The 23633-nt window shown below is 46.6% G+C and overlaps 5 protein-coding genes across 6 annotated transcripts; 2 read left to right on the top strand and 3 right to left on the bottom strand.

The window, feature by feature from the left end:
• Positions 1–7789: 7789 nt before the first annotated feature.
• BDCG_17392 (uncharacterized protein) lies at positions 7790–8273 on the bottom strand. Its single transcript, XM_045426523.1, has one exon. It carries the CDS (start codon positions 8162–8164, stop codon positions 7853–7855), a length of 312 nt encoding a protein of 103 aa, XP_045281840.1. The 5' UTR covers positions 8165–8273; the 3' UTR covers positions 7790–7852.
• Positions 8274–9506: 1233 nt separating this feature from the next.
• On the top strand, positions 9507–12857 carry BDCG_06809 (C2H2 finger domain-containing protein). Its single transcript, XM_045422559.1, has 2 exons — positions 9507–11165; positions 11227–12857. Exons 1-2 carry the CDS (start codon positions 10892–10894, stop codon positions 11991–11993), a joined length of 1041 nt encoding a protein of 346 aa, XP_045278177.1. The 5' UTR covers positions 9507–10891; the 3' UTR covers positions 11994–12857.
• Positions 12858–12931: 74 nt separating this feature from the next.
• Positions 12932–15846, bottom strand: BDCG_06808. Of its 2 annotated transcripts, XM_045422557.1 has the most exons (3): positions 15535–15846; positions 15325–15410; positions 12932–15253 (listed from the first exon to the last, which is right to left on the bottom strand). In XM_045422557.1, the coding sequence occupies exons 1-3, from the start codon at positions 15766–15768 to the stop codon at positions 13504–13506; spliced, it is 2070 nt and encodes a 689-aa protein (XP_045281838.1). In that variant the 5' UTR covers positions 15769–15846; the 3' UTR covers positions 12932–13503. The 2 variants fall into 2 exon arrangements, with proteins under 2 accessions (XP_045281838.1, XP_045281839.1); XM_045422558.1 differs by lacking the exon at positions 15325–15410.
• A 1324-nt stretch (positions 15847–17170) lies between these two features.
• Positions 17171–21382, top strand: BDCG_06807 (NEK protein kinase). The gene is made up of 4 exons (XM_045422556.1): positions 17171–17558; positions 17620–17672; positions 17737–18151; positions 18211–21382. Exons 1-4 carry the CDS (start codon positions 17507–17509, stop codon positions 19857–19859), a joined length of 2169 nt encoding a protein of 722 aa, XP_045278176.1. The 5' UTR covers positions 17171–17506; the 3' UTR covers positions 19860–21382.
• A 1006-nt stretch (positions 21383–22388) lies between these two features.
• BDCG_06806 (uncharacterized protein) lies at positions 22389–23381 on the bottom strand (the record flags this gene model as incomplete). Its single annotated transcript, XM_045422555.1, has 1 exon — positions 22389–23381. One exon carries the CDS (start codon positions 23379–23381, stop codon positions 22389–22391), a length of 993 nt encoding a protein of 330 aa, XP_045278175.1.
• Positions 23382–23633: the final 252 nt, after the last annotated feature.

Genomic DNA, 23633 nt, shown 5'->3' with positions numbered 1-23633 from the left:
AGATTTGTGTCCGTTTAGCTGCAAATGCTCAGCTCTGGAGGAGACCTCAAGTGGCCAAACCAGGATCGTAAAAATTCGGGTATCCCTGCCTCAATTATCTCCATGCATAAAAAAGGGTTGTTTCACTGGGAGGAGAAAAACCACCGCCAAATTCCTGAGCCTCTGAGGGGAAAACGCAAGGCCGAAATCGGAGATGGTCAACGCCCATTTTATAAACGGCAAAGAGAAAAGTCATGCCCTCTGAAAAGGGACCATAGAGGAGAACACAAGGAGTTTATGGCGAAGTATTTCAACATGAGCCTGACCACAGCCAATCTCAGAATATTTATCAGGAGAGGTTCAATACACCAATCAAAACAGACTTCGGCCTAAGAGAGCCATACGAGACAGGGAAAGCGTTGAAAGCTTCGGATGAAATTTCCCTGACGCCAAGTTTTGGCCGCGACCGGTGCAGACATCGATCGGAGGTAGTCATTTCCTAACTCTCAAGATAAGAGGGAAAGTCGTTTTAACAGAAATCCCGCTCAGAATGACTTAATGAAGTCGTTTTGCTTCCTGCATCATCCTGCTGGTGAAATAGACGAGTCTGAAAATCTTGTGTCATAGAGATGGCTATACCCGAAAGCCCATGAATTGCGCACCTCCTTTCGAAATAGCTGAATTCTCGAGGGCGCCCGATAGCCCTCAAAGTTGATTCGTTGGTTATCCTTGGCGAGGGGTTGGAGGATCAAGCTGGGTGAGCAGGGCCGGGACCCCCGCCCTCGGTTTGTTCTTTTCGAGTTCTCGGGGACTTTTCATTTCGTTCTGTGGGCCTAAAGAGCATCGGGGTGAGACGGCAGAACAAAAGGCGGATCTGAGACAGGGTCTACAACCCTTGGCATATCTCGCTTGAAGGTCTGGTCGCTGTGGTCAGGGCGAAGCTTGCCAGGCATTCGGGACTTCTCCGGCACCGCTTGAGCAAAGCGCGAGGCTAACGGAGGCCTAAGCGGCGATTGGCATTCTTGTCCACACCCGTCAACGGAAGAGTCACCCCAGTGCAGTCACTACTGCAGTGCCTGTCACTGTGCCAGCTAGAATTATATTCTTTAATGAAATAACAATGACGAACAGCGATGATGATGGATTGTAGTTGAAGATGACAATACATGAGGCTGTATCTGTATTACATAGCACGTGATTACTAGCGTTGCCGGGAGCCCAATCCTCCGGTATTTCCTATTTCCAGCGCAGGATCCAAGCTCGCTCGGGTTCTGCTCCATGACATCAAACGTCTTCTCCACCGACGGTAGGCGTTGATAAAAATAAGAAGAATGAAATGGGAACTTGTGAGTGAACCAGTGCAAGCAACTCCTCTTGCTGTGTCTTTCTGTGAAGCTGTGACTCGAACGCAATGGGCGGGTTAGAACTGGAGGAAAACTGGCGCCAGAAGTCAAAAGCGGGCAAGCGAAATCGGAAGTCAGATGCAGACAAATAGACAGAGTATCTTTACCCGGAGAGCTGTGGATCCACATCGGATGAAAAGCTGACTTAATTCAATAATACAGTTTGGCAAGAATAATAATACGAGGACGTCTCTCCTTTCGATTTGAAGTATCCTTTTACCGACAAACCTTGCTGATTGAACTGGATTCCTAACTATCTTATTTTCTTATTCAGAGCGCCCGAGAACAGCTGGCAGAGCAGACCACCCTCCTCGCATATTCCACTCTCTCCATGGTTCGGTGTTTTGATTTGCCTTCCCACGTGAGAAGTGCATCATCGGATGCTCAGTCAGACCTTAAAATAGAAAATCATATGGTTGCTTGTTTGTGCTTCTGCCGCACGCTTTCTTGGCGAGTGCGATAACAAGGACGGTATGGTCTGGAGATCGGTCTATCCTTGTTAATTTCGTTTAAATAGGGCGATGGTTGGTCGAATTTGCCCGGACCTTTCATCGCAAGAAACGCGTGATGATTCTGAATGGCCAGTGGCCCCGGTCCAAGCACATATTTAGTTTATTATTATTAATCATATGTAACTAACTAGTTGTTAAGTTAACATAGCTAAGTTGAGTTACTGCCTTGTCAAGGCGGGCATGAGCAGCAGATCACGGGTGAAGGAGGTCGCACGTTTTCGGGGTCGGTTCCTCTTTTCTCTCAAGGTTGAGAAGGCAATTCAGCATTTGAGAAACTCCAGCGTGAGATACGAGCAGAGACATGATAATTTCTAACAAAAACCAAACAAGATCAATGGTCGGTAAGTTAACAAAGATGATCGCTTCCGGGCTGACACGTTAAAACTCCCCGCTTTGGGGCGTTCCTTGAGCTTCTGGAACTTGCTTCCTCCTCCAACAAGGTTTATTTCAGAAAGGTAATTTGGGACCCCACCATCTCCATCAACCCTGGTTCTACATTATTAACAAATATCATATTCACGTACAGGAACAGCAAGCAAGCCCCAAGCCCCGGGCCCCGGTCCCATTCTTCAACAACCTGAGTTGGACATTGAAATATGAAATCCTCTTAGAGGTGTCTACGATGGAAAAACATTCAGTCGAATAAAATAATCCGTATGCTCAAACATGATCTCCACCCCAGCTCCCTGCCAAGTCTGGGTGGGTGACAATGAATTGCATGGTTAGAAAGGGGGCTATTGATCATGCATCCACAATAGAACTTGGCTTAGCTGGCTGTGATGGCCAAGTGCAGGATGATTTACTGGAACTTCGATTAATAATAATATACGAGTCCAGAAGAATTGCACCCACACCAAATAAACCGGGCTCAAAATACCAAACAATAATCCCTTCGAACTTTCATTAGATGAAATACTCCGTGCGCTGCCGCTGCATGGTGATCCGAGAACTAACAGTATAGGGGACGAGTTGAGAAACTGATTATCGCCGCTTCTGTTCCAAATTGGTAGAAAATGCAGGAGGTTAGCGGTGAAAAGCGGTCAGCCCTCTTTGGCTCGGAAATTTGAAAAGAGTTTGGGATCGCGCTCGTGTTAAGTAATAATGGCGCCCATGTTGTCCCATGGCCTTGGATCATTGCAGAGCAAGGAAATTGGTACCTGATTCTGAGAACGGCCATTATCCAGGGAAACGACAGAAGAGTCCTATGGATACCTGGCAGCATCTAACCATACTTGAAGGTCGGTATCGGCAGTAACATGTGAACATTTTATGGCATTTTCATAATACATCTACAGCACATTTCAGGGGAATAATCCCCATAACATAACGCGCGAACTTTCCGCAAATATTACCAAATACCTTCCAATACGGTAGTGGTCCTAATTTCAGATTCTTCAATAGGCGCTAGCTCGCGGCGCTGACGGGCGAGCGGGTGGGTGCAACCTCTGCCAGCCTGTGTCCAAGACACACCAAAAGTAACAGGCTAACAGCAAGGGCTTGAGTGGAGCATGCTTCCAAGACACGTGGGATGATCGTCCCATGTGCCAGTGGTGCCGCAAAGGCCTATTTTTTCGGTTTAGTTTTGGGGCCGGACTGACGCTACGCATCACTGGTGCCACATTTACGGGCGTACGTCGTATGCAGTAAGCAGGAAAATAGGTGCAACATCTGCCTTGGCCTGGATGTTATGTCATATTTGGGTTCCTTGTTTGATAGGTATTATTAGTTGCGGTTTCAACTCAATCAATTATGTGCTTGATACTATGGTGGATTAGTTACCGAGACTTGTTGGTGAGGTGGAAACTTCGGAACTTGCATGGCATCCGGCTCGAGCCCCAAAGAACCACCAGCCAAGGAAAGAAGCTGCCAAGAAAAGTTACGAACGCTGAAACACCAAAGGGTACGCTGTTTGAGCCTGCGCTAAGTGATGATCGTCTTGACGTCGCCTCTGCGCCGATGACGGCGTAGGGATCGCCGTGGGAAGTATGCAGCCTGCCATCAAATCAGAAGATGGGGAAGTGGAGATCTCATTATGCAGCGCCTAACCCCAAATAGGAACACATAAACGACAAAAAAGGCTCCCGCAAACGAACAACCACAGAATCTAATTTTCATCATGAAAATACTGCGTAGTCGCCCATGCTTTGAAGAATAATAATAAGCAATGAGCTTCAACCAGTGGAAAATGGCAAAAAAGCTGCATTTCTTAGCTTGATCCCAGGATGCTGATCTCGGGCCCATGACCTCGATCCTGCTCGTTTTTGGCAAAAATGATCATGGACGACATATGGACGTTTTGAAGCACGCCGCCATGCCATTTGGCAGCCCCAAACAATATTTTCTTTTTTGCAATTATCTGCATTTGCCATGTCAAAGATGCATGCTCGAGAGGTTGGGAATGATGGTCATACTCAATATTCGGGCATTGGCCAACAGTCGTTGGCTTTGAATACTACCATACCATTTGAATCGTTGACCCTTTGGTGGACACTAATAATAGCACATTCGGATTGGAAAAGTACAAAGAACAGAAAGTTGAATCTGGGAAGTGGAACAACCCGCGCTATCATTGGTGAACTTGATCGGAGATATTCTTCCCCTCACCAAGTTCCCCCCCAGTGTGTATCAGAGATGTGATGTGATGGAAGTTTCCTGCAATGCTACCCGTCCCTCTGGGGCCACCCATCTCACAAATCAGTCACCTGCATAAATAATCACAATTTTTACAACAAGCAAGAATCTCGGCGAATGCGGCAGGATGATAAAACAATACCATAGGGGTTCAGGCAGTGATTTGCACTGTAACAAGCATCATCAAAAGGAGAAGGAAGCAAATCCCCAGCGTCACTCGTGGGCTTGTCCACAACTATGAGGATCCAATTTTTAGATTGGTACTCAGCTTTTCAAGAGCAAAACTGCGAAGAACAGCAATTGAAAATAAGCAAGGCTCCGCCAAGAACCCTGCACACCAGACAAACCTCATTATTATTATTATTGTCCAAGCTTCGTCCGATACTGCTCTTTTTTCTCGTAGAATCTACCCTACTTAGCATAGCGCGGAGAAACAAAAAGCTTCGACTACACTCGGGCTTCCACACATGCATTCCCAGTCGACGGCGGTATAACAAAATCTATGTGTAAAAACACAGAACGGGAGCCCAGAACAACATCCGTTGAGTTTCAGCATCGAGACAAGAACGCTTTCCATATCACCGGTCTTCCTCCCCTTTGAAACGTTCGACTCTCTTCAGGTGCCTTGAGACCGCCGCAGTTCCAAAAATGAACAGCACCTACATGTACTCAATTCCCCATTCTCACGACAAATTATGTCCCGAATAGTCTATTATTTAGCTATTGTGTGCATCCCCGAAATTTCTCTGGCGAGAGGGAGTTCGGACGATGCATTTTTTGTAATCTTCCCCAAATGCATGCTAATGCAGAGGGTTAACCCATCGACGTTGATGAATGTCATGCCGACCTTCTTTTGGCGGCTTTAAAGTATTGCAACATGGGGAGTAGCGTTATCGTTCTATTATTATTATTGGATCACAGCGTAGGAACTCGCAGATTTTACAACCATAATTGCGCTGTTCCGATGTTGATTACTGGCTTAAATCTCGCGTTCAGATAAATGAAGTAAAATAAAATGGGAGAAACTCCGCCGGTTCATCGATTGCATTCCGCACCCAAGATAAAAATAATGAAGATGGGCGCTCCCTTCGAAAGCCGGGGCGATTAGAACTGGCGCAGAATCAGGTGAGATATAACAAAACCTGCCTTGAGGACGGGTTGAGGAGGAAAATTCAGCAGGTTTGGGAGTTATTATTAGTTGCTCATCGCATTTTCCTCACCGACATTATCAGACGTAACCTCATCATGTCCGAGTGTAATCCGTAGTTACTGTACAATATTATGACGGTGGTAGAAGAGAGAAGAGAGACGTCAAAACCGTGCATATTCAAGCTTTTAACCCGAAAATGAGACAGAGATTATCTATTATTATTCTGTAGTGCGAACGAGTGTTCTGGCGCACTGGCGCAGATTTGTAAGGCGGTGATCAATGATCAGATGGGATTTCAGCGATCCAGGAACAAACAGTACGTACGATGTTTACTGAGAGGGAAGGATGGCCGACTCATTTTTCAGTCGACTTCTAGTTGAAGATCTGATAGATGGATGGCCTCATCGCAGTGTCTGACAACCATCCTCATATAGTGCTGTAAATCTGCAAATCTGCGAGCTAAGAATATTATTGATCTGGAGTTTGGAAAAAAAAAATTAAAAAAATTAAATAAAAAAAAATAGCTTCATGGAACCTGGAAGCAGGTTAAAAATTGAAAGGCTCTGATTTAGTGTTTTTGTGACACAAGATTTGGTGGCGTATATAGGGCGGGCCATGAGGGTTGCCACATGGGCATTGAGGGTTGTTGGTAGGTGTCTGTCGTTTCCGGCGCGACCCTGGACACACTTGATTTACTTTCTTTTTTCTTTTTCTTTTTTTCCACATATTGCTTCTTTCCAACTGGTAGAGAAAGAACGGGTTGGGTGTGGTTGTGGCTGGTAGCGTCTGGATTTCCTTTGTCCTCTTGACTGCTTGGTCGTTTTTGGGCAACCGGGCAAGGCAGACTCAGCAGATCTTTCTATTCTTGATGTATCTATCTATTTGCTTCTCTAGGTGGAAAAGAATGCAGCTTTTTATCCTTTCAGGGGTCCAAGAGGATGAGATGGGATCTTCGAAGATCCCCCCATCAATAATCTATTAATCCTCTGGAACGGACGGTGCCAGCAGTGAATGAGCCTCGGCAAAAACCATGAGTGTGAAACAGGGCTGTGGAGCAAATCGTCTTCTGGATGATTTACGAAGTGGAGCTTTCTCATATCGGGTCGCTTCTAGCCCCGATGACAAAGGACCAGAGCCCGGCCGGAAAGAGCATTGATTCCGGAACCGAACAGGGTCTGCAAAAGAATCCATTTGTCAGATTTAGATTGAGCGTGGAATCTGGGGACAGGAAAAGGACTGGATGAAGAATCCAGGAACATCGTAATAATATTTGTGCGCCGAGGATTGATTGTTGAAATCTAACAAGGCTAAGGAGCGTTTGGCAAAGATTTCGCTTCCGGCACATACGCAGTAAAGAATCATTATTATTAGGAAGAGATAGATAGATGCCCTATCAATGATCGACCTGAAGTTTTCGGCAAGGTTCGTTAGTTCAATTCTGAGCACGGTAAGAATTTGAGGAACCAACCCCCAACAGAGAAATTATGGCACAGAACAGAGATTGTGAACAACCGTGTGCGCGAAGATAGAATCAAACCTGCACAACTCTGAAACGCAATGAACGTTCTTTTCCTTTTTTCTCTGCCCGTCTCGGCAAGACAGGAGGACTGACCCAGCATAACAAGCCAACAGCTAAGCCAGTTTTTGGCCTCAGGCTGATCAATTTCTCAGTTTGAGAAAGCCTTCACGAGCTGCAAGATTTCCGAGGTCGCGTGGTGGCTGCGGAGAGGAGAGGGGGGAGGAGTTTGAAGCGAAGGATTTATTTATTCTTGCATCTTTCATCTTTGTGTGATAGGATAGTTAGTTAACTACGCCAAGGTGTAATTTTAAAATAAAAACCTTCGGCAGGTTTGTTGAAAGGTGATTCGACCGGGGAAACAGCAGAGAAAACGTGCCACTTTGCCTTGTTGTCAGTTTGGTTTATCATAAGGCAAAGCATGATATGATGGTTGATGTGATGTGATGATATCCGTGCATCAGGCCTCATCTTCATCAGGCCTCGAGGGTGTCGGATGCATGCTTGCGGGCGGGCCCACGCATTTTCACCAGGCAGATCATTTCCGCAGTGGAACCATTAATATTAATATTAATATTTTATATTGAACCTTGCATGGAACGGAACGGCCAGTCTGTTCAACGATTGGCTTGTCATCTAAGTTAACTAATAAGTTAGCTGATCAAACATAGGTTGGTGCTGCTCCTTTATCCCCCATATTCTTCTTCTTACGCTGTAAGTTATTGTATTGCTGCACCGCCTCTTTTCCCTCGTGAATTGTGGGCAAAATGGCAACCTTTGAAAAGAATGTTGGTCCCGGTTCCAAATACATTGAATAAATAACCGTATGAATGCGGCCTTCATCAATCGAGCCACGGAAATTGATTGCTCCGGGGGAGGTGTTGGGATATGATATGCCAGGATCAGGAAGCAGGAAGCAGGAAGCAAGGTAGGTCAGGCAAAAAGGATATGATATCGCCCCATGGCTGTTCATTATTCGTACAATCAGCTCCTTGGCCCCACGGACGGGTAAAAGTAGAGTAGACAAGGAGGATCGTAGGCAGGGTTCTCAAAGTGGGCGGGAGGGTTAATAATAATCATAAACCCTTGCGAAAGGAGAAAAAAAGAAAAAAAGAGGACGATGCGATATATTATTATTATTGAAGTCAAGACAACAAACTACTTCTGGTTTGAGATCTATCTTGAAAAGAGTCGTATATTTCTTGAACCTCCTTCAGCTAAACCCAGAATGGGAAGTTTGTAACTTTCAAAAACCCCTTTTTAACGCCTCCTGTCATGATTTGAGAGAAATAAGGAACTTGGATGCTTTGTTTCTCCTGCCTTTGCGTTGGTTGTTGATAGATATCATATCGTTGAGCGGCTTGTTGGCTTCTCGCGCTTCATCCGTATTTGAAAAAAACAGGGGCGCTGCTTCGTCGTTCTACTGCGTACAAAGCCCATCTCACTCTGATCTCCGCAAATCTACCCGCTATTTCTCGCTTGGGATCGCCGGATTCGATTTTGCAGAGACAAGCCATGTTATTATTCAATAATAATAATAATAATAATACTAATAATACTAATTTGAAGCCGTTGATTGTCACGTATGTTTTTAGGGGACGTACGAGGGTAAATTACACGGATGGATCATTGGAGCCCGCCAGAGGATTTGATGATGTATGATGTATGTTCCCAGCACCACCATTCGCCATTATTATTATTATTATTATTATTATTCCACCCTCATCAAATCTCAGATGCTCAAAATGAACGGTGATTGCTCGTGGCTCTCTCAAGCCGTCAAACGTGAGAGAGCCTGACAGACAGGTTGTCCAGGAAATAATACCATACATGGGGGATTATTATTGAACATTGTGTGATCTACCAGTACCAGTACCAGTAGTAAGACTCCCCCAAACTCGTCCCTAAAGGACGCCAACGCTCCAGGCTGTGTTTCGGGATTGACGGGGGTTCATAGGCTGATGCGCTGGTTGGCCCCAAGGTTGCTACGCTACTCCGTACATAACGCAACATTCTCACCCTCGTTCTACTTCTGGCTGCGCGCCAGTCTTATTATTATTATTCTACCCTAACTACTCTTCCCATGGCAAGATCCGTCCAATCGCGCGCTCACTATTCGTGAACTTCCTCTCACCAAATCCACTCGGCTTAGCAAGTTCCCAGGGAAATTGAGCATCCCGTCCGTTGTTGGCCGCTTATGGATCTGCGCTACGGGAGTAGCTCGAGGAGGGACACATGGATCGCCACGAACTTGTAAAATTACTTATGTTTCTCGCTTTTTTCTTTTTCTTTCTCTCTCTCTCTCTCTCTCTCTCTCTCTCTCTCTTCTTTTTTCTTTTTTCTTTCTTTTTTTTTTTTTTTTACTTTTTCACGTATCCATCCCATTGGGGGGCCCTCGCTAACTAAGCCACTCAGCTTACGAGAATAAAATGGGGTGCAAGAACAGAGTTCGGCCTATGCAGCGTTAGCCCAACTGCTTCTCTGGATTGCTGGGAACCAAGCCCTCGCTTCCCTCGCTTCCCTCAACTTTCCCCCCCGTGGCCGTCGTTTTGGCTGATGGGCGGAGATCGATCACGAATTTAGCCAGTAGCAGGAGGCGCCCAGGGCTCCACGAGTCATGTGTGTTGCATCTACGCCAGTAGCCACGAGGCAGCTTAAAGTTTCCTGAGGTTGGAACCGAACCGTACATCCCGTCTGGCGCAACGCACCGAGTAAAGCCAAGGGGGCGTCAGAGGTTAAACAGAACTACGGGAAGAAGAAGGGGACCCAGAACTTCGAAAAATATGCCGCTGGTTCAAAGGAGAATTGTCTCAAACAACGCAACGGGCAAAAAACAACAATGCTTTTTCTGCTCGTGCCTCCATTAACCTGTGCATGCGGCAAAGTATCTCATCACTACTGCATACAAGTATTATTATTAGTTACAGATCTATTCGATTCCGGTAGGATGGTTATGAAGGAATGCAGCTGTATTCTGTATTTTATACACCGCACAAGGCATGTGCCATGGCTAGCTTCCAAATGTTGAAGTATCTTCAATAAAACGGGACTTCAATGGCTACAGTGGCTGGCTCCACGAATTATTATCCCGTGATTGATTGAAAAAATGGACAATGATGAATGGTTCAACATTCGGCTGGGGACAAGTGGGCACAAAAAGTATATATCATTCCCACAAAGTTGTTGATGCTCAACGTTATTACTACGACTACTACTACTACTACTACTACTACTACTACTACTACTACTACTACTACTTACCGAGTAGTAGGTAGTGATTATCATTTCCGCTCTCCTTGCTCCGCTGCTACTACCGAGTGCGCCAGCAAAAGAAGAAAAAGCATCATCCCCACTAGTCCTTCACCACCCCCCCCCGGCTGGGTTCTGGAAGATCTTTGGGCCTAGCGTTCGTGTACCCATGTCAAGCTAAATATTTCCCTAATAATCCGTCCACTGTGGCCTCCTGCACCAGCCTGCCTGCTTGGGTATCCCATATCAACCTGCCTGAGCCCTTTGTCCTGGACTTTTGACCCTGTTCAACTCAACTTCTTCTGCTGCTTCTTCACCATTCCGCGTCCGCCACCACATTAATGAGTTTTCGAATACACTGGTGAATTCAATACCTTATAGGGTTTTATATAAAAAATATCTAGTCAACTTTCAGTCAACTTTCATTCATTGCCGACGTGTTGAGGACAAGATGAATCTATCCCACTTGGTGACCAGCTACTATAGTCCTCCTTCGACGTATTCTCATTCAAGCACGTCCCAGAAACGTCAAGCCTTACAGAGCGAGCCTTCCTCGTTATCTGTTTCCAATGGATACTACGATCGCAATGCTTCAAATCTTGCATATGCCCGCTCTCCGCAACCGCCGTTATCCCCACCTGTCGAGGACCAGGCCAGATTCTCTCTGCCTTCAATATCGAGCTTATTGCAAGGGGCGGACCAACTCGCTCCTGTTCACGTAGCTAGTAAGAAAGAAAGCTCCATTGGAGTCCTCATTTAAATATACGTACTAACACTCGGTGATAGAAAAACATCGCCGCAATCCACTGTCATCTGGAGAGGTAGACCTGAAGTCTCAAGGCCAGGGAGCCTCCCAAAAGCCAATAAGCAGGCCCAGGATGATTTTACCACCGACCCCTCCCTTACGGCCAGGCTCTGGATTAGATGGAAGCAAACACTCTCCGTCTGGCTCGTCACCATCGTCCGCAAACTCGCCCGTTTCAGTAGCAAACCTCACAAGTGCGTCATCTACGGACTCTTCCTACCAGCCCGGGATGTCCCAAGTTCCATTCCCACCACAATCAGCCAGGTCGTCCGTATCCCAGAGTTCTCCCATCTCCCTTACCGATAAGCATTACACAGCGTCCTCAAGTCTACCCGCAATCTCAACACCATTTGCTTCTCCAGTTGAACCTCCAACCACCTCTACAGAGTACTATCCTCGCCCAACTCATGCCCCTTCGTTCTCTCCACCTATTCCTCTGACATCCCCGTCAGCCCACCAGCACCATCACCATTCCATGGTCTCAACCTGGCAGCACCACCACTACTTCCCACCCTCAAACACGGCTCCCTACCCACAAAATCATGACAGGTACATCTGTCGAACATGTCACAAAGCCTTTTCTCGGCCTTCCAGTCTGCGTATTCACTCACACAGCCATACGGGCGAGAAGCCATTCAAATGCCCGCATGTCAACTGTGGCAAATCGTTCAGTGTCAGGAGTAATATGAAACGACACGAACGTGGTTGTCATACTGGGAGACCTACGCAAGCAGCTCTGGTGAGTTGAGAAGATCGGAGAACAGCCTAAATTCAGTTTCTGGCAAAACTACCTCACAAAACGAGTTCGAATATTGGGCATGATGAATGCCAGGAGGACGAATATTCCCACTATTGTTCTTGAAAATAGAGATACACCGTCAGGACCGTTGGTGTCCCTTATTTCTCTCCCCTGTTTGTCATCTTTACTTTGAAACCGAATCTGGAAAAATCAGGTTCTTAATAATGTGAAAATGAAACCACCTCTTCCGCGAAATCGAAATCCTGCCGGTTTATATGGTCCACGAAGCCCCCTTTTGGCCTGCATACCCGCCCATATGCAGGAGCAAAAAAGCGAAAATGATGCAAGAGCCAAAACGAACCCTTCGGCGAAAATGATAAACTTCCAAATGTTATAGTGAAATGGCGCAGCTATGGGAATCAGATATACTTGGCACAGTGCATCCGAATATCTCCCCAAAAGGATATGCGATATCCACTTGACTGCTTCCACGCTCTTCGAATGTCTTAAAGGGCACTAGGCCCGACAAGTTTGGGACAATTAAGACCTTGATTGGTGTTAAACAGCAGAAGGGAATTATGGGACATATTGCTACACCGGAATAAAAGGAGCGGAGGAGGAGGAAGAAAAATATGAACAGAAAAACAAGTATAGACCTAGGGACTTTTAAGGGGATGGCATGGACTGATAGAGGAGAAATAGAATCCGAAAAGAGCCAGACACTTATCTCACTTAGCTACTTCTGGACCAAGTCACGAAAGCCGACTTGTGTATTGAATAGCCATTTTCACGCATTCGATGTATTACTATGATTGCTATTTTTTTTTCTTTCATACTTATGTCTCCCTTTTTCTTCATACCCTTTTTTTTTTTTTTTTTTTTTTTTTTTTTTTTTTTTTTTTTTTCCCGGCAGCTTTCACTTCTATTATGTATTTACATTTTTTGGATCCAGTATATGTATGTATATATATATATCTATGTTAGATGAACCTCTGTTAGGAAGAAGAGGGGTATATGAGAGAATGCTCAGCGCTGAGCCCCTAGTACGCTGACTTCTTGGACACTACTGTACATGCATGCAGCATGCGATTTACTGTACAATTCTTCCACATATTCATTGAGGCCTATTGGTACTTGAGAAAGAAAAAGGAAATCAGTTTAAGATGGGCAGGCATAAGAGGAAGAGAACGGGGCAATCAATAGTGGCCGATAAGTGGCTTAGTGTATGTACATGTACATATATACCCGCCCGTATACATATCTTATGGGAGGAAGAATAAACCCATAAATTGAATTATCCAGTCTCATTTATTTGCACGAAATAGCAACGCCAAATACAGAGAAATATGTTTTAATAATGGCTGAAAGGTAAAATTTCCCTTCCAGCGAAGCAGAAATAAAAAAAAAAATGAAAAATAAAAAAAAAAAATAATAAAAAAGACTAAACAAGATATTGACGCAATTGAGAATGATGGATCTTGTCTAATATCTATAATCTCGGTACTAATGGCAAGCCGACCTATGCCTCCAAACCAAGCTTCTCCAAAAGACGATCCAATTTATCCAGTAAAATTTGGTAGTCCGCGTTGTCCCTCGCAAACTCATCCCCTGCAACATGTCCATCTAGAGTTCTGAAAACTGCACCATTAGAAGGGAAGCCATTTACTGGCTGGGATTTGTGATTGCTGACATCAGTGGCTTCGTCTTCTGCAGAGTCACGCTCCGATTCGGAGCCACGATTGGGAATATCAGCTGTCAGGTTATCATTTGAAATATCATTATCCACTTTGACGCCGTCGACAGCCTCGCCGCTGCTGCCGTCGCCAACTTGTGTCACTTTGGGGTTTTCGTCCATCATGATTTCGTCCAGGCCCGAATCTTCGAACCGCAGCCTGAATCTCTCGCTAAGGTAGAATCGAATATCATCCACGAGTTCGATAGAATCTGTTTCCTGCCTCTGGGAGATACGGGTCGCTGATTCGGCAACTAGTTCTGCAAACTCTGGTAGATCAATGTGCGACTCGAGGCGGTAAGCAAGATACCGGGCCGCGAATTCCTCGAGACGCTGAACTCGAAACATCCATCCTGCTCGAATGACTTCGTAAATATCTAATTCCTCCTCATCGTCATCTTGTTGCGTCTCTTTTGGGGTAGCATCTGTCTCTTTGGCGACTTTTTCGTCCTCCCTCCTTGCCTGTTGTTGCTTCATGTTACCATTACCAAGGGAGCTAATCAACACTGCTGCTTTGGACTTAAGCCTTTCAATACAAAGCAAATCTGCAGCACAAAGCACCTCAACACCCAGTGATAATGGGAATTCAACTCTGTCGGTATATAAATAGGTGAGGACAACTTCCAATGTTTCGGGTGAACAGTCCACAGGTATTATTTGTAAATGCTCCGTTATCTGGGCTTCTTTAAATGTGGAAGAAAACATCGCATTGAAGAAATCAGAGCGCAGCAGCATCGCCCTATGGACGGGGAAGAGGATTGACTTGCGAGGCTTTTGCGACGGCGGCCACGAGGTAGGAGACGATGGCCGTGACGTTGGGCCCACTGGAATACGGTTCGTGGCTTCGAGGTTCCCGGGATTTAGCTCGTGCGTACCATCGTTTGTTCGCGGCATGTTGTCTTCGGCCACGGGTTCATCCACACGAAGTAAGACATCAGCAAATATCCCATTGTCCCTTGGCCATTTCACTTTATTGGCCTTGTCGGTTTCGACAACGAGTTTATGCTGGAGGACATTCTCTCGAAACCATGATTCCATCTGGTCACGGCCCCTTGAAGTTTCCTCTGCCCTTCGTTGCCTGGTCAGCCTTCTATCTCCACTGTCAAGAATTGTCTCTACTAGACCCGGGAGCTGCAGGTGTTTGGCAACCCTTTCGATACCAGCCAAAATTTCTGCTTCGGTGTAGTCAGTTCCCGGTCCGAATCTTAGCTCCCGCGGTGCTTCCCCTAGGTACAAATACCTTACGCCTACGTTGAATGCTTCAGGGGGAATTGAGCTTGGAAGTTTCCACGATTTTACCATGGGGGCAAATGACAACTTATTAGAAAAGGACGGGGAGCGCGCAGACAGAATGAATTTGTGTAATCGAAATGATTCGTCCAATGCTGTGACTGCAATATCCGCAGTTTGAGGGTGGTCTCGTGATAACAAGGAGGCCAGATGAGCAGCAAACGGCTGCAAGGGATCCGTGGATTTCGAATAATCATATTGAAGAAGCAAATTTCGTATTCTATCGTTCAGAGCATTATATAGACATCTAAAAGAAAAATGAATGTTAGCAGAAAATATCCAACATATTAGCGAATGAAAGTGAGTGGAGGAGAGCACCTTTCGCCTTGAAAAGTATCACGCTCACACAATGCCCCCGAGTCAAGGAGAAGTCGTACCACTTCATAATGGCCGCAAAGGCTCGCCTTTTTACGCACAGTCACTTTCTAAAGTACCACAATGGTTTACGGCAGGAAATAAAGCCGACCGGGGCTGCCGCAACGATGGACAAGGAGGATAGGCAAATCATGGAAAAGGGCCAGTGCTTACAAGAATCAGTGGCGTGCAATCAAATAAATCTCTTGCATTGATATTAACGCCCTCAGTAATCTTCTCCTGGCAGACTTTCAGGTCGCCTCGTCGACATGCTTCGCAAAGTTCCCGAAATGGCTGGCTTTGGTCAAGGGGGTTGTCATCCTTGAGCCTGCCATCCTTGATCAGTTTCCTTTCATTCTGTAGGGTTGTCTGTAGCTGATATTTGGGCAGCGTAGCTGTTTTGGGCATATCTGACAGGTTAGTATAAAGCACTAATATCAAGTGCAGCACAGCAGAGAAGACTATGAATTCCAAGTTGACGTCGATGGCGACACTACAAAGTGTTCTCTATAAAAAAGGGGGACACGTGACTGCGGTACTTACCTAGGTAGTCGGAGCACCAGCACCCCCCCCTTGCTACGGCGTTCTCAACCGGCAACCCGCTAGCTGCCAATTCCTTCAAAAACGCAATAATAATAGATTACAGGATTCAGACTCTAGTTCCCTCATTAGGAATAGACGCCTGCAAGGCAATAACTGTAAAAATCAAAAGGGTGTGGGCTAAATCCATCAACCTGCTGTAATACCAGTACCAAACCTTTCGATCCTTCTTGCCCATATCCATATCCTTCATCGAAAATCCTCATGACGAATTCTTCAAAAGCAGGCCTGCCAATGGCCTGGTGAGGCCATCTGCTATATTGGCCATGGAACCTACATGTTCCAACGTGATTTCACCCTTATCAACCAGTTCGCGGAGGATGTGATATCTCAATGTGGCGCGATCTTCACATCAAGGATTTCTCCTTTCACAAGATCAATTGATCCCTTATTGTCAATCCGCATCAGGAAGCATATCTTACCTTTTCCATCGACCAACTCAGCGTCATATAACATATCATTCGACCAGATTAGCTCACAGGCAGCCTTCGCTAGCTGTAATATATTCAGCCCCCATGGATAACTTGGTGATTGAGGTCAATATCGGCGATCCATTAATCGTAATGACATAGCCCATAGTTGATGTGTATTGGGCGTCTGCCCCTGCCCCTACCCAATCAGAATCAAGACCAAATACGGCAGCAATCCCAAATCCTTGATGATATCTCTTAGTTGTAAAATCATCCTAGGCCACCCCCTTCATCGGGGGTGAATTCAAGGCGTATGCCGGCCGCCATCAGGGTGCTGAGTGGGTTGACTCTTTCCATTTCGAAGTCTTCTAGGATCTCCTCAATATAGCGGGTTTGCGTAACAGCCAGACCACCATTAGTTACCCTGGGATTTGACTTGCATTCCAAGGTAGGGAGTGGCTTTTGCTGTTTGAGAAACGAACAACTAATAAGCGATGCCTTTTCTCCTTGATAAACGAATAACCTCTGCATGCCTGTGCCCCTAGTCTCTCGTCACCTCATATAGAAGTCTTGTTTTTTTAACAATTAAGCTTGACGTTTACCAGGCTTGTTCGTCGAACAAGGTTGAAGTTTAACCAAGCCAATTAACGCCATGTGATTTCCCAACAAAACTTTTTAATTGCTCTAAATAAACAAAACCAGGAATTACTTACTATATACTATCTTCTTGAGATTGTAGTTCTGTAAATTTATATAATTGAATTTAGAAGTTAACTTAGAATAGGATGTATACACTGTACAGAACGTAGCTTTTCTCTCTCTCTCTCTCTCTCTTAGAAGTGGGCAGTATCCACACCGCCTGCCAGAAACAGCTAATTATGTACATCGGCACTGGTTGCTTAGCAACAACCACCAAACGAAACAGTCCGAAGAGTGAAAACGAGCTTCGGTGATGGGATATCGATCAGTGACTTTTTGAACTTCCCTCTGCTCTGCAAACATCACCACTCGTCGTTGTGAGGAATATACTAACATTGCAGGTACTTCAATTCAAATAAACTTTGTCCATGTATTAATTTCCTGTCTGTTTCTTTTTTTCTGTTTTAGTTTCTTTATTACATTCTTCCTAGCGAACCATGGCGATTGCGCTGGCCGAAGTGGACAAGTATGATGTACTAGAAAGGATAGGTAAAAAAGTTCCCGTATTTTGCCGTGAAGTCTGCAATATGGCATTGCTAATGGTCTATAGGATGCGGCTCATTTGGGGTCATCCGCAAAGTTAGGCGCAAGGCCGATGGCTACGTATGGACGCCGGGACTTGCAGTATCCATATTACTTCGTCAAAGCAGCTAACAGACGTTACCAGATCCTTTGCCGCAAGGAAATTAACTATGTCAAAATGTCGCAAAAGGAGCGCGAGCAGCTTACGACCGAGTTCAATATCCTCAGTTCTCTTCGACACCCCAATATTGTCGCATACTATCACAGAGAGCATCTGAAGGCTTCCCAGGACCTTTACCTCTACATGGAGTACTGTGGTGGTGGAGACCTTGGAATGGTTATCAAGAACTTGAAGGCGACGGGTAAATATGCAGAAGAGGAGTTCGTTTGGCGGATATTTTCTCAGCTTGTTACCGCGTTGTATCGGTGTCACTACGGCGTGGACCCGCCGGAAGCTGGATCCAATGTGCTGGGGCCACCACCGAATAATAAACCTTCCGGCTTGAAAGGAAAACAGGCGCAGATGATGATCCTACATCGCGATCTGAAACCGGAAAATAGTATGTAAAAGGACAAAACTCTGTATCCCCGTTTGGGCGTGGCTAACCAGTGATGACAGTTTTCCTCGGGGCGGATCAGTCTGTCAAGTTGGGCGATTTTGGGCTATCGAAACAAATGAGATCCCACGATTTCGCTTCAACCTACGTTGGCACTCCCTTTTATATGTCCCCAGAAATATGTGCTGCCGAAAAATATACTCTCCACTCTGATATCTGGGCGGTCGGTTGCATCATGTATGAACTATGCCAGAAGGAGCCTCCTTTCAATGCCCGGACTCATATCCAACTCATCCAGAAAATTCGCGAGGGGAAATTTGCGCCTCTACCGGATATGTACTCTTCTGAGCTCAAAAGCGTGGTTGCGAGTTGCCTAAGAGTCAACCCGGACCACCGGCCGGACACCGCTGCCCTGCTAAACATGCCAGTAATTCGCCTCATGCGGAAGGAAAAAGAAGTCGTGGACTTGGGTATCTCATTGCGTAAACGGGAGGAAAGTGTATCGCAGCGGTTGAAGGAAGTCGAACTTAACTACGCACGTCTAGAGAAGGAGAAAGCAACTATGAAAATGGAGATCGAAAATAAGGTTCGCCGCGAGTGGGAAGTGAAAGCGAGGCTCGAGATTGATCGACAGGTTCAAATGGAGCTCGAGAGGCTTCGGAAACGATTTGACATGGAGGTCCAAGAAAGAGTTGCTACAGAGCTGCAGAAGCACAGAAAGAGTGCCTCCCCAGCCATTGATGAAGGTGAAACTACGTCGTCTGCGGAGCACTCTTGTCAGTCATCTATTGGAACCGGGACTGCAGACGATGACTTCCCTTCCTCCACGGATCTCAGTGAGCTGTCAATTGACTCCCCAACATCTGAGAGCAGTAAACTACTGAAGAAAGCTGGCCGGACGCCATTCAGCCGCTCAAAAACTACCTTCGAGTCCCCCCATGATATACAAATGGCTGAACCGTCTCCAATGTCTATAGCTTCATTGTCCCTTTCCCCGCGCCGCACTACAGGAAATGGGAACTCCAGAAATATATTTGCGGAAGGTGCAAGGTCAAATCCCAAATTGGAACCATGTTTAGCATATAACTCGGATGACGAAGATGATATTCCCGATGTGCCTTCTCCCACCCGGCCGAGAGTGAGACCGGACCCAATAAAGGCCCCTGTAAGGCCCTTGCTCCGGCAAAATACAACTGCCATGATGCAGAAACTGAGCACGCAACCTAGCCTGTTCCCCTCTAAAGGTTCGGGTCTACCCCACCTTACCACTACTGTATCACACAACGATCTTAGACACGCTGCTGCTTCAGAGGCAAAAGTGAAATCCCCCCGTCGCCTAACGAAGATCCCCTCATCCGCAAATCTTGCTGGAGAGGGCGGATCTCCCCGCAGGGCAGGGAGCAAACCGCCGACCTTCAAAGGAAACGCTGGCGGCGAGGAGATGTTCAAAGCCGTTCTGCAGCGGAACATGGGCGGTCGGACACTTGTCGAGCTTGCCCAGGCCAGAGCAGGTGGCAGGCCAGTTGAAGACACGAAGCGAAATTCTAGCGAGTCCAGGATTCCGACAACGGGATTTTCTCCTCATACACATGTTTTTGACGCCATGAAGACCGCTGAAAGAGACCCTCCAGCAACATGGGATCCGGAGCGAGATGAGATGCCCAGCCCATTTTTGGCTAGGGGGGCCAAAGTTATTCGAAACCTTAGATAGGAATTCGGTGTTATATCCGTGTTTGAGCGTCGCATCATAATCGTCATTTGTAGGGTCCGCAGTTGGTGTCTGTGCGGCGTTATCCTTTGTGTCCAAAGCTTGTTATTACATGTCAGGGGAGCAGTGTGCTTTGGTATTTTGGAGAGGCGTGTCTCGCCGCCTGCACGACGAGCCGTCTCGAATTCTTTCCTTCACCATATTTCCTTTGTCAGGAGGCCATGTCTACATGAGTTTGTTTTTTAGGTGCCTGGCGTTTCCCTGGTCGGATTTCTCCTTGTTTACCTTTTCCTCGCTCTTTTTCTCTCCTTCTCCCTCTCTCTTTTTCTCTCGAGACGGCGCAAGGAGTTTTTATCAGCTGGCTGCATTCCACGGCGTTGGAAGTGCCTTTCGCAATTTAGCCACCGCTGTTCGGTAGCTTATCAGGGTTCTCAGGGGAAGCTACCTGTTTGCAATGCGATAGGCTCCGGAAACGGCCTTTATTTACCCCTTTATTACCGATGCTATTGCATGTTATCTTAAAACGGCGTCGCTTTTTCGTACCTCAGAGCCGTCTGGAAAAATACTTGTTGTTTACCCTCAGTTCCCCCCCTACTCATTCCTATTTGATTTTATTCTATACTTGCACCACATAACTGGCATGGCGAGGCTGTTTACTACTTAGCTTTTACTTTTCTTTTTCTAGGTTTCCCTATTTTTTTTAAATGTATAGCGCTTTTTCATTTCATTCCATTTCGCTTTTCTTCTCTCTTCATTCCCATTTTATCAAAATAACTATGATATCTAGTCCTTTTATACACTGTGTGCACCTTTTCCTTCCCTACCCTTTCGTTCCTCGCTTTCAGAGTCATTTTCTCGTTTTCCCTGATTGGTAGCAATCGATTATCTTCTCTCATCGCTCAGTCCTCTTATTCACACCTTACTTTCCATTACGGATGTACTAAACCCTTTTTACCCATTGTCATTTGTCCTTGGGCTCATGACTTTTGACTCATACCTGACTGACTGACTATCTTTGCCTACCTCACCTTAATGTTAGGGGTATGCCATACAATGTCCGCGGGTTCAAACCAAACGCCGATTGACTGGAAGCGGTGGAAGACTCTGTCTGGCTTTTTTTGTTTGCTACATAGCTTTCCATTTATTTATTTTTTGTCTCGAGTGGAAAATAAAATTATCTGGCAGCGCAGCGTGGTCCATACTGATGTGATCGGTGCAGACCTCCCTCACCAAAACTTGGTATAGGTACGGCACGACGTGGAGAAGAGAGAGGTTACCCTTAGCATTGTACAGATAGCCCTCCAGGGAATAAAAAAAAAAAAAAAAAGCACATCGGCTGATATAACCAAACTGCCGTACACTACACTCGTGTTGAAATACCTGTTGAAATACGCGTTGGACATCCACCCATCCCGCATGCCATTGCCGGCGCAACTAGCACCTTCATATAAACCCCCAAGCGAAACTCAGTTAACGGCATGCATGCGGGCAACGGAAACTCAACCTCAAGCGGAAGAAGTTTTTTTTTTTTTTTTTTTTTTTTGCCAATCCAAGGGAGCTCGCTGACTCCCCCGTTCGCTCGCAAACTAGCGTTCCAGAGCGGAGAAAACGCAGCCTGCTCCTGATTCGGAATGGGGGAGGGGGCGCCGCGACTCGGGATCGGGATGTGGAAACGGTTGTAACCCTCACTGGCCACTGATTGCACCTTGTGAAAAATAATGCTTACGATAAGTGAGTGTGAGTGTTTTGTTGGCTAGGTTATCAATAGCACTTATCACTTATGACACAATCCATATAGCTTTGTGTAGTTAGTTATACATGCATTCCCCGACTCAGCGGGTTCCCAAAGTAGTACCAACAACGCCCAACCCAACCAAATTCTTTCAAAAAACAATGCACGCGAATAGAATCACTCCGTCCGCAACCGCAACCGCAACCGCCATTGCCTCAGCTGTGAGCACACCACACCGGCTGTACGCTTCTGGGTAGTGTAGTGCTGCCGCCACCCATTTCGCCCCTGCATATATATCTGCTGTAATTATGCGTAACTGGGGTCGTCGTGGAGATGAGGAGGTCCATGTTGATTCGCGGGATGGGAGGTGGGTTCGCCGGCATTAAGATGAGATGAGGGGTGAGAGGGTGAGGATGCAAGGTGAGACATGGATGATTTCGGTTTGAAGGACATGGAGAAGGAGATATTAGGAGGGAGGGTGGTCGGGTTTGGTGGTGTCAGGTGGTTCGCGGTTGTGTTTTTTGCTTTGCAATCATTTTCTCTGAATAAACAGATGGGTGATAAGCAGTAATAAAATACACCGGTATAAAAGATTTAAAAAAAGCAGTTCCGTGAAATGTCTCCGTCTCCGACATTTTGTGTATGCCATAATCCTAAAACGTCCCTGTATATGACGCCAGAAATCCCAAGACATTGTGCGAATAATCGACAGCAACCCCGATCCGTAAAGATACATGAAAAAAATGGAAATGGAAAATGGAAAAATAAAAAATAATAGAACTCCCATGTAGAGCGCTCCGTTAGATATCTTCGTCCTCAACGTCCTCTATCTGCACCGTTCTCGTCTTCGACGTATTAACTTCCGTAGGGGGTGTAGCATTCGGTGCAGGAGAGCCAGTTCCCGGTCCAGTTCCAGTGGCAGCTCCAGATTCGACAGGCGAAGGCTGGAACGCTTGAGAAGAAGCACCTGGTATGTAACCTTCTCTCTCAAGTCGATCCATTTCCTCAGGCTCCAACAACCTGCCGGGTTGGCCCTTGGCGGCCTCCTGTTTCATGCGCACAACGGTCGGGACGAACTTGCTCACAGCTTCCTTCCGCAGGTCTTTGATCACGGGGGCCGCTTCGTAGACTGTTTTCGGCTCAGGTTTGGGTTGTGCCGCAGGTGGGTGAGAAACGGGAACAGTGGTGGTGGTGGTGGTGGTGGCTTGCGCTTCGCCGGGTCCTCTACCTTCACCAAGGGGTTCCATGTTTGCATTGGTTGCGCGGCGGGGTGCATGATGCTGGCGCGGGATGGGTGGAGGGGTGTCCTTTGGCATGGGGATCCGTCGAACGCTCTCGTCTGTATCGCTGCTGCCCTCGCCATCGTCATTATCACGTCGCCGCCACCGGTTGTTTTCCTGGCCATCCCGCCTTCTCTTCCCCAGAACCCCTCCGCGACCACCACCATCACTGCGACCCCCTCGATCAGAATGAGAATGCGTTCCCTGTCTAGCCTCACCCCCACCATATGTCGGAGCCTTGTCACCAAGGGCCTCTCTAGCCTTCTTGACAGCGCGGAGATCCCTCTCGAGCTCTTCAAGATGTTGCTTCTCGGACGGTTTCAGTGGCTGCCCCGACTCCTCGACGGCCTTGAGATTGTCGATTTGGCGCTGGAGCCGGTCTGGGTTGCGACGCGCGAGCTTTTCATTCCGACGAGCTTGGACCTCAGCTTTACCCTTTTTCAAGGCTTTGGCCTTCTCCAGCCGCCGTTGGGCTAGGGCGGGGTTGATGGAGCGTTCCTTATCCTTTGCCATCGAGAAAGCGACGACTTTAGAAACGCGAAATCGAGTGGCAAGGGCGCGAGGGTGGAGAGAAGGCGAGAATTAGAAAAATAACAAAGCAATAAAAAAAGGTTAAGTAGCGTGAATTATCAGAGGACGGTGGTGTCTGTGGAGAAAAGCGCTGTAGAGGTTGGTTGGTTGGCTGGTTGGGGAGCTGGAACGAAGTTTGAGGTTTGTTCCGGTGTTGTCTGCGGTTAAATATTTAGAGTGATTTGAGCAAATGCG

This window comes from Blastomyces dermatitidis (assembly GCF_000003525.1).
Source record: "Blastomyces dermatitidis ER-3 genomic scaffold supercont1.7, whole genome shotgun sequence".
Lineage (NCBI taxonomy): Eukaryota > Fungi > Ascomycota > Eurotiomycetes > Onygenales > Ajellomycetaceae > Blastomyces > Blastomyces dermatitidis.
This window is presented reverse-complemented; position numbering and strand designations above follow the sequence as displayed.

What these genes read in the sequence shown, in the direction of transcription:
- BDCG_17392 (XM_045426523.1), bottom strand. Translation starts at nt 8,164, where the DNA reads ATGAACAGCCATGGGGCGATATCATATCCTTTTTGCCTGACCTACCTT.
- BDCG_06809 (XM_045422559.1), top strand. Translation starts at nt 10,892, where the DNA reads ATGAATCTATCCCACTTGGTGACCAGCTACTATAGTCCTCCTTCGACG. An exon ending in CGCTCCTGTTCACGTAGCTA is followed by an intron (nt 11,166 to 11,226) that starts GTAAGAAAGAAA and finishes ACTCGGTGATAG; the next exon opens with AAAAACATCGCCGCAATCCA.
- BDCG_06808 (XM_045422557.1), bottom strand. Translation starts at nt 15,768, where the DNA reads ATGCCCAAAACAGCTACGCTGCCCAAATATCAGCTACAGACAACCCTA. An exon ending in ATTGCACGCCACTGATTCTT is followed by an intron (nt 15,411 to 15,534) that starts GTAAGCACTGGC and finishes GTGCGTAAAAAG; the next exon opens with GCGAGCCTTTGCGGCCATTA. An exon ending in GATACTTTTCAAGGCGAAAG is followed by an intron (nt 15,254 to 15,324) that starts GTGCTCTCCTCC and finishes TTTTTCTTTTAG; the next exon opens with ATGTCTATATAATGCTCTGA.
- BDCG_06807 (XM_045422556.1), top strand. Translation starts at nt 17,507, where the DNA reads ATGGCGATTGCGCTGGCCGAAGTGGACAAGTATGATGTACTAGAAAGG. An exon ending in TGATGTACTAGAAAGGATAG is followed by an intron (nt 17,559 to 17,619) that starts GTAAAAAAGTTC and finishes AATGGTCTATAG; the next exon opens with GATGCGGCTCATTTGGGGTC. An exon ending in GGCGCAAGGCCGATGGCTAC is followed by an intron (nt 17,673 to 17,736) that starts GTATGGACGCCG and finishes AGACGTTACCAG; the next exon opens with ATCCTTTGCCGCAAGGAAAT.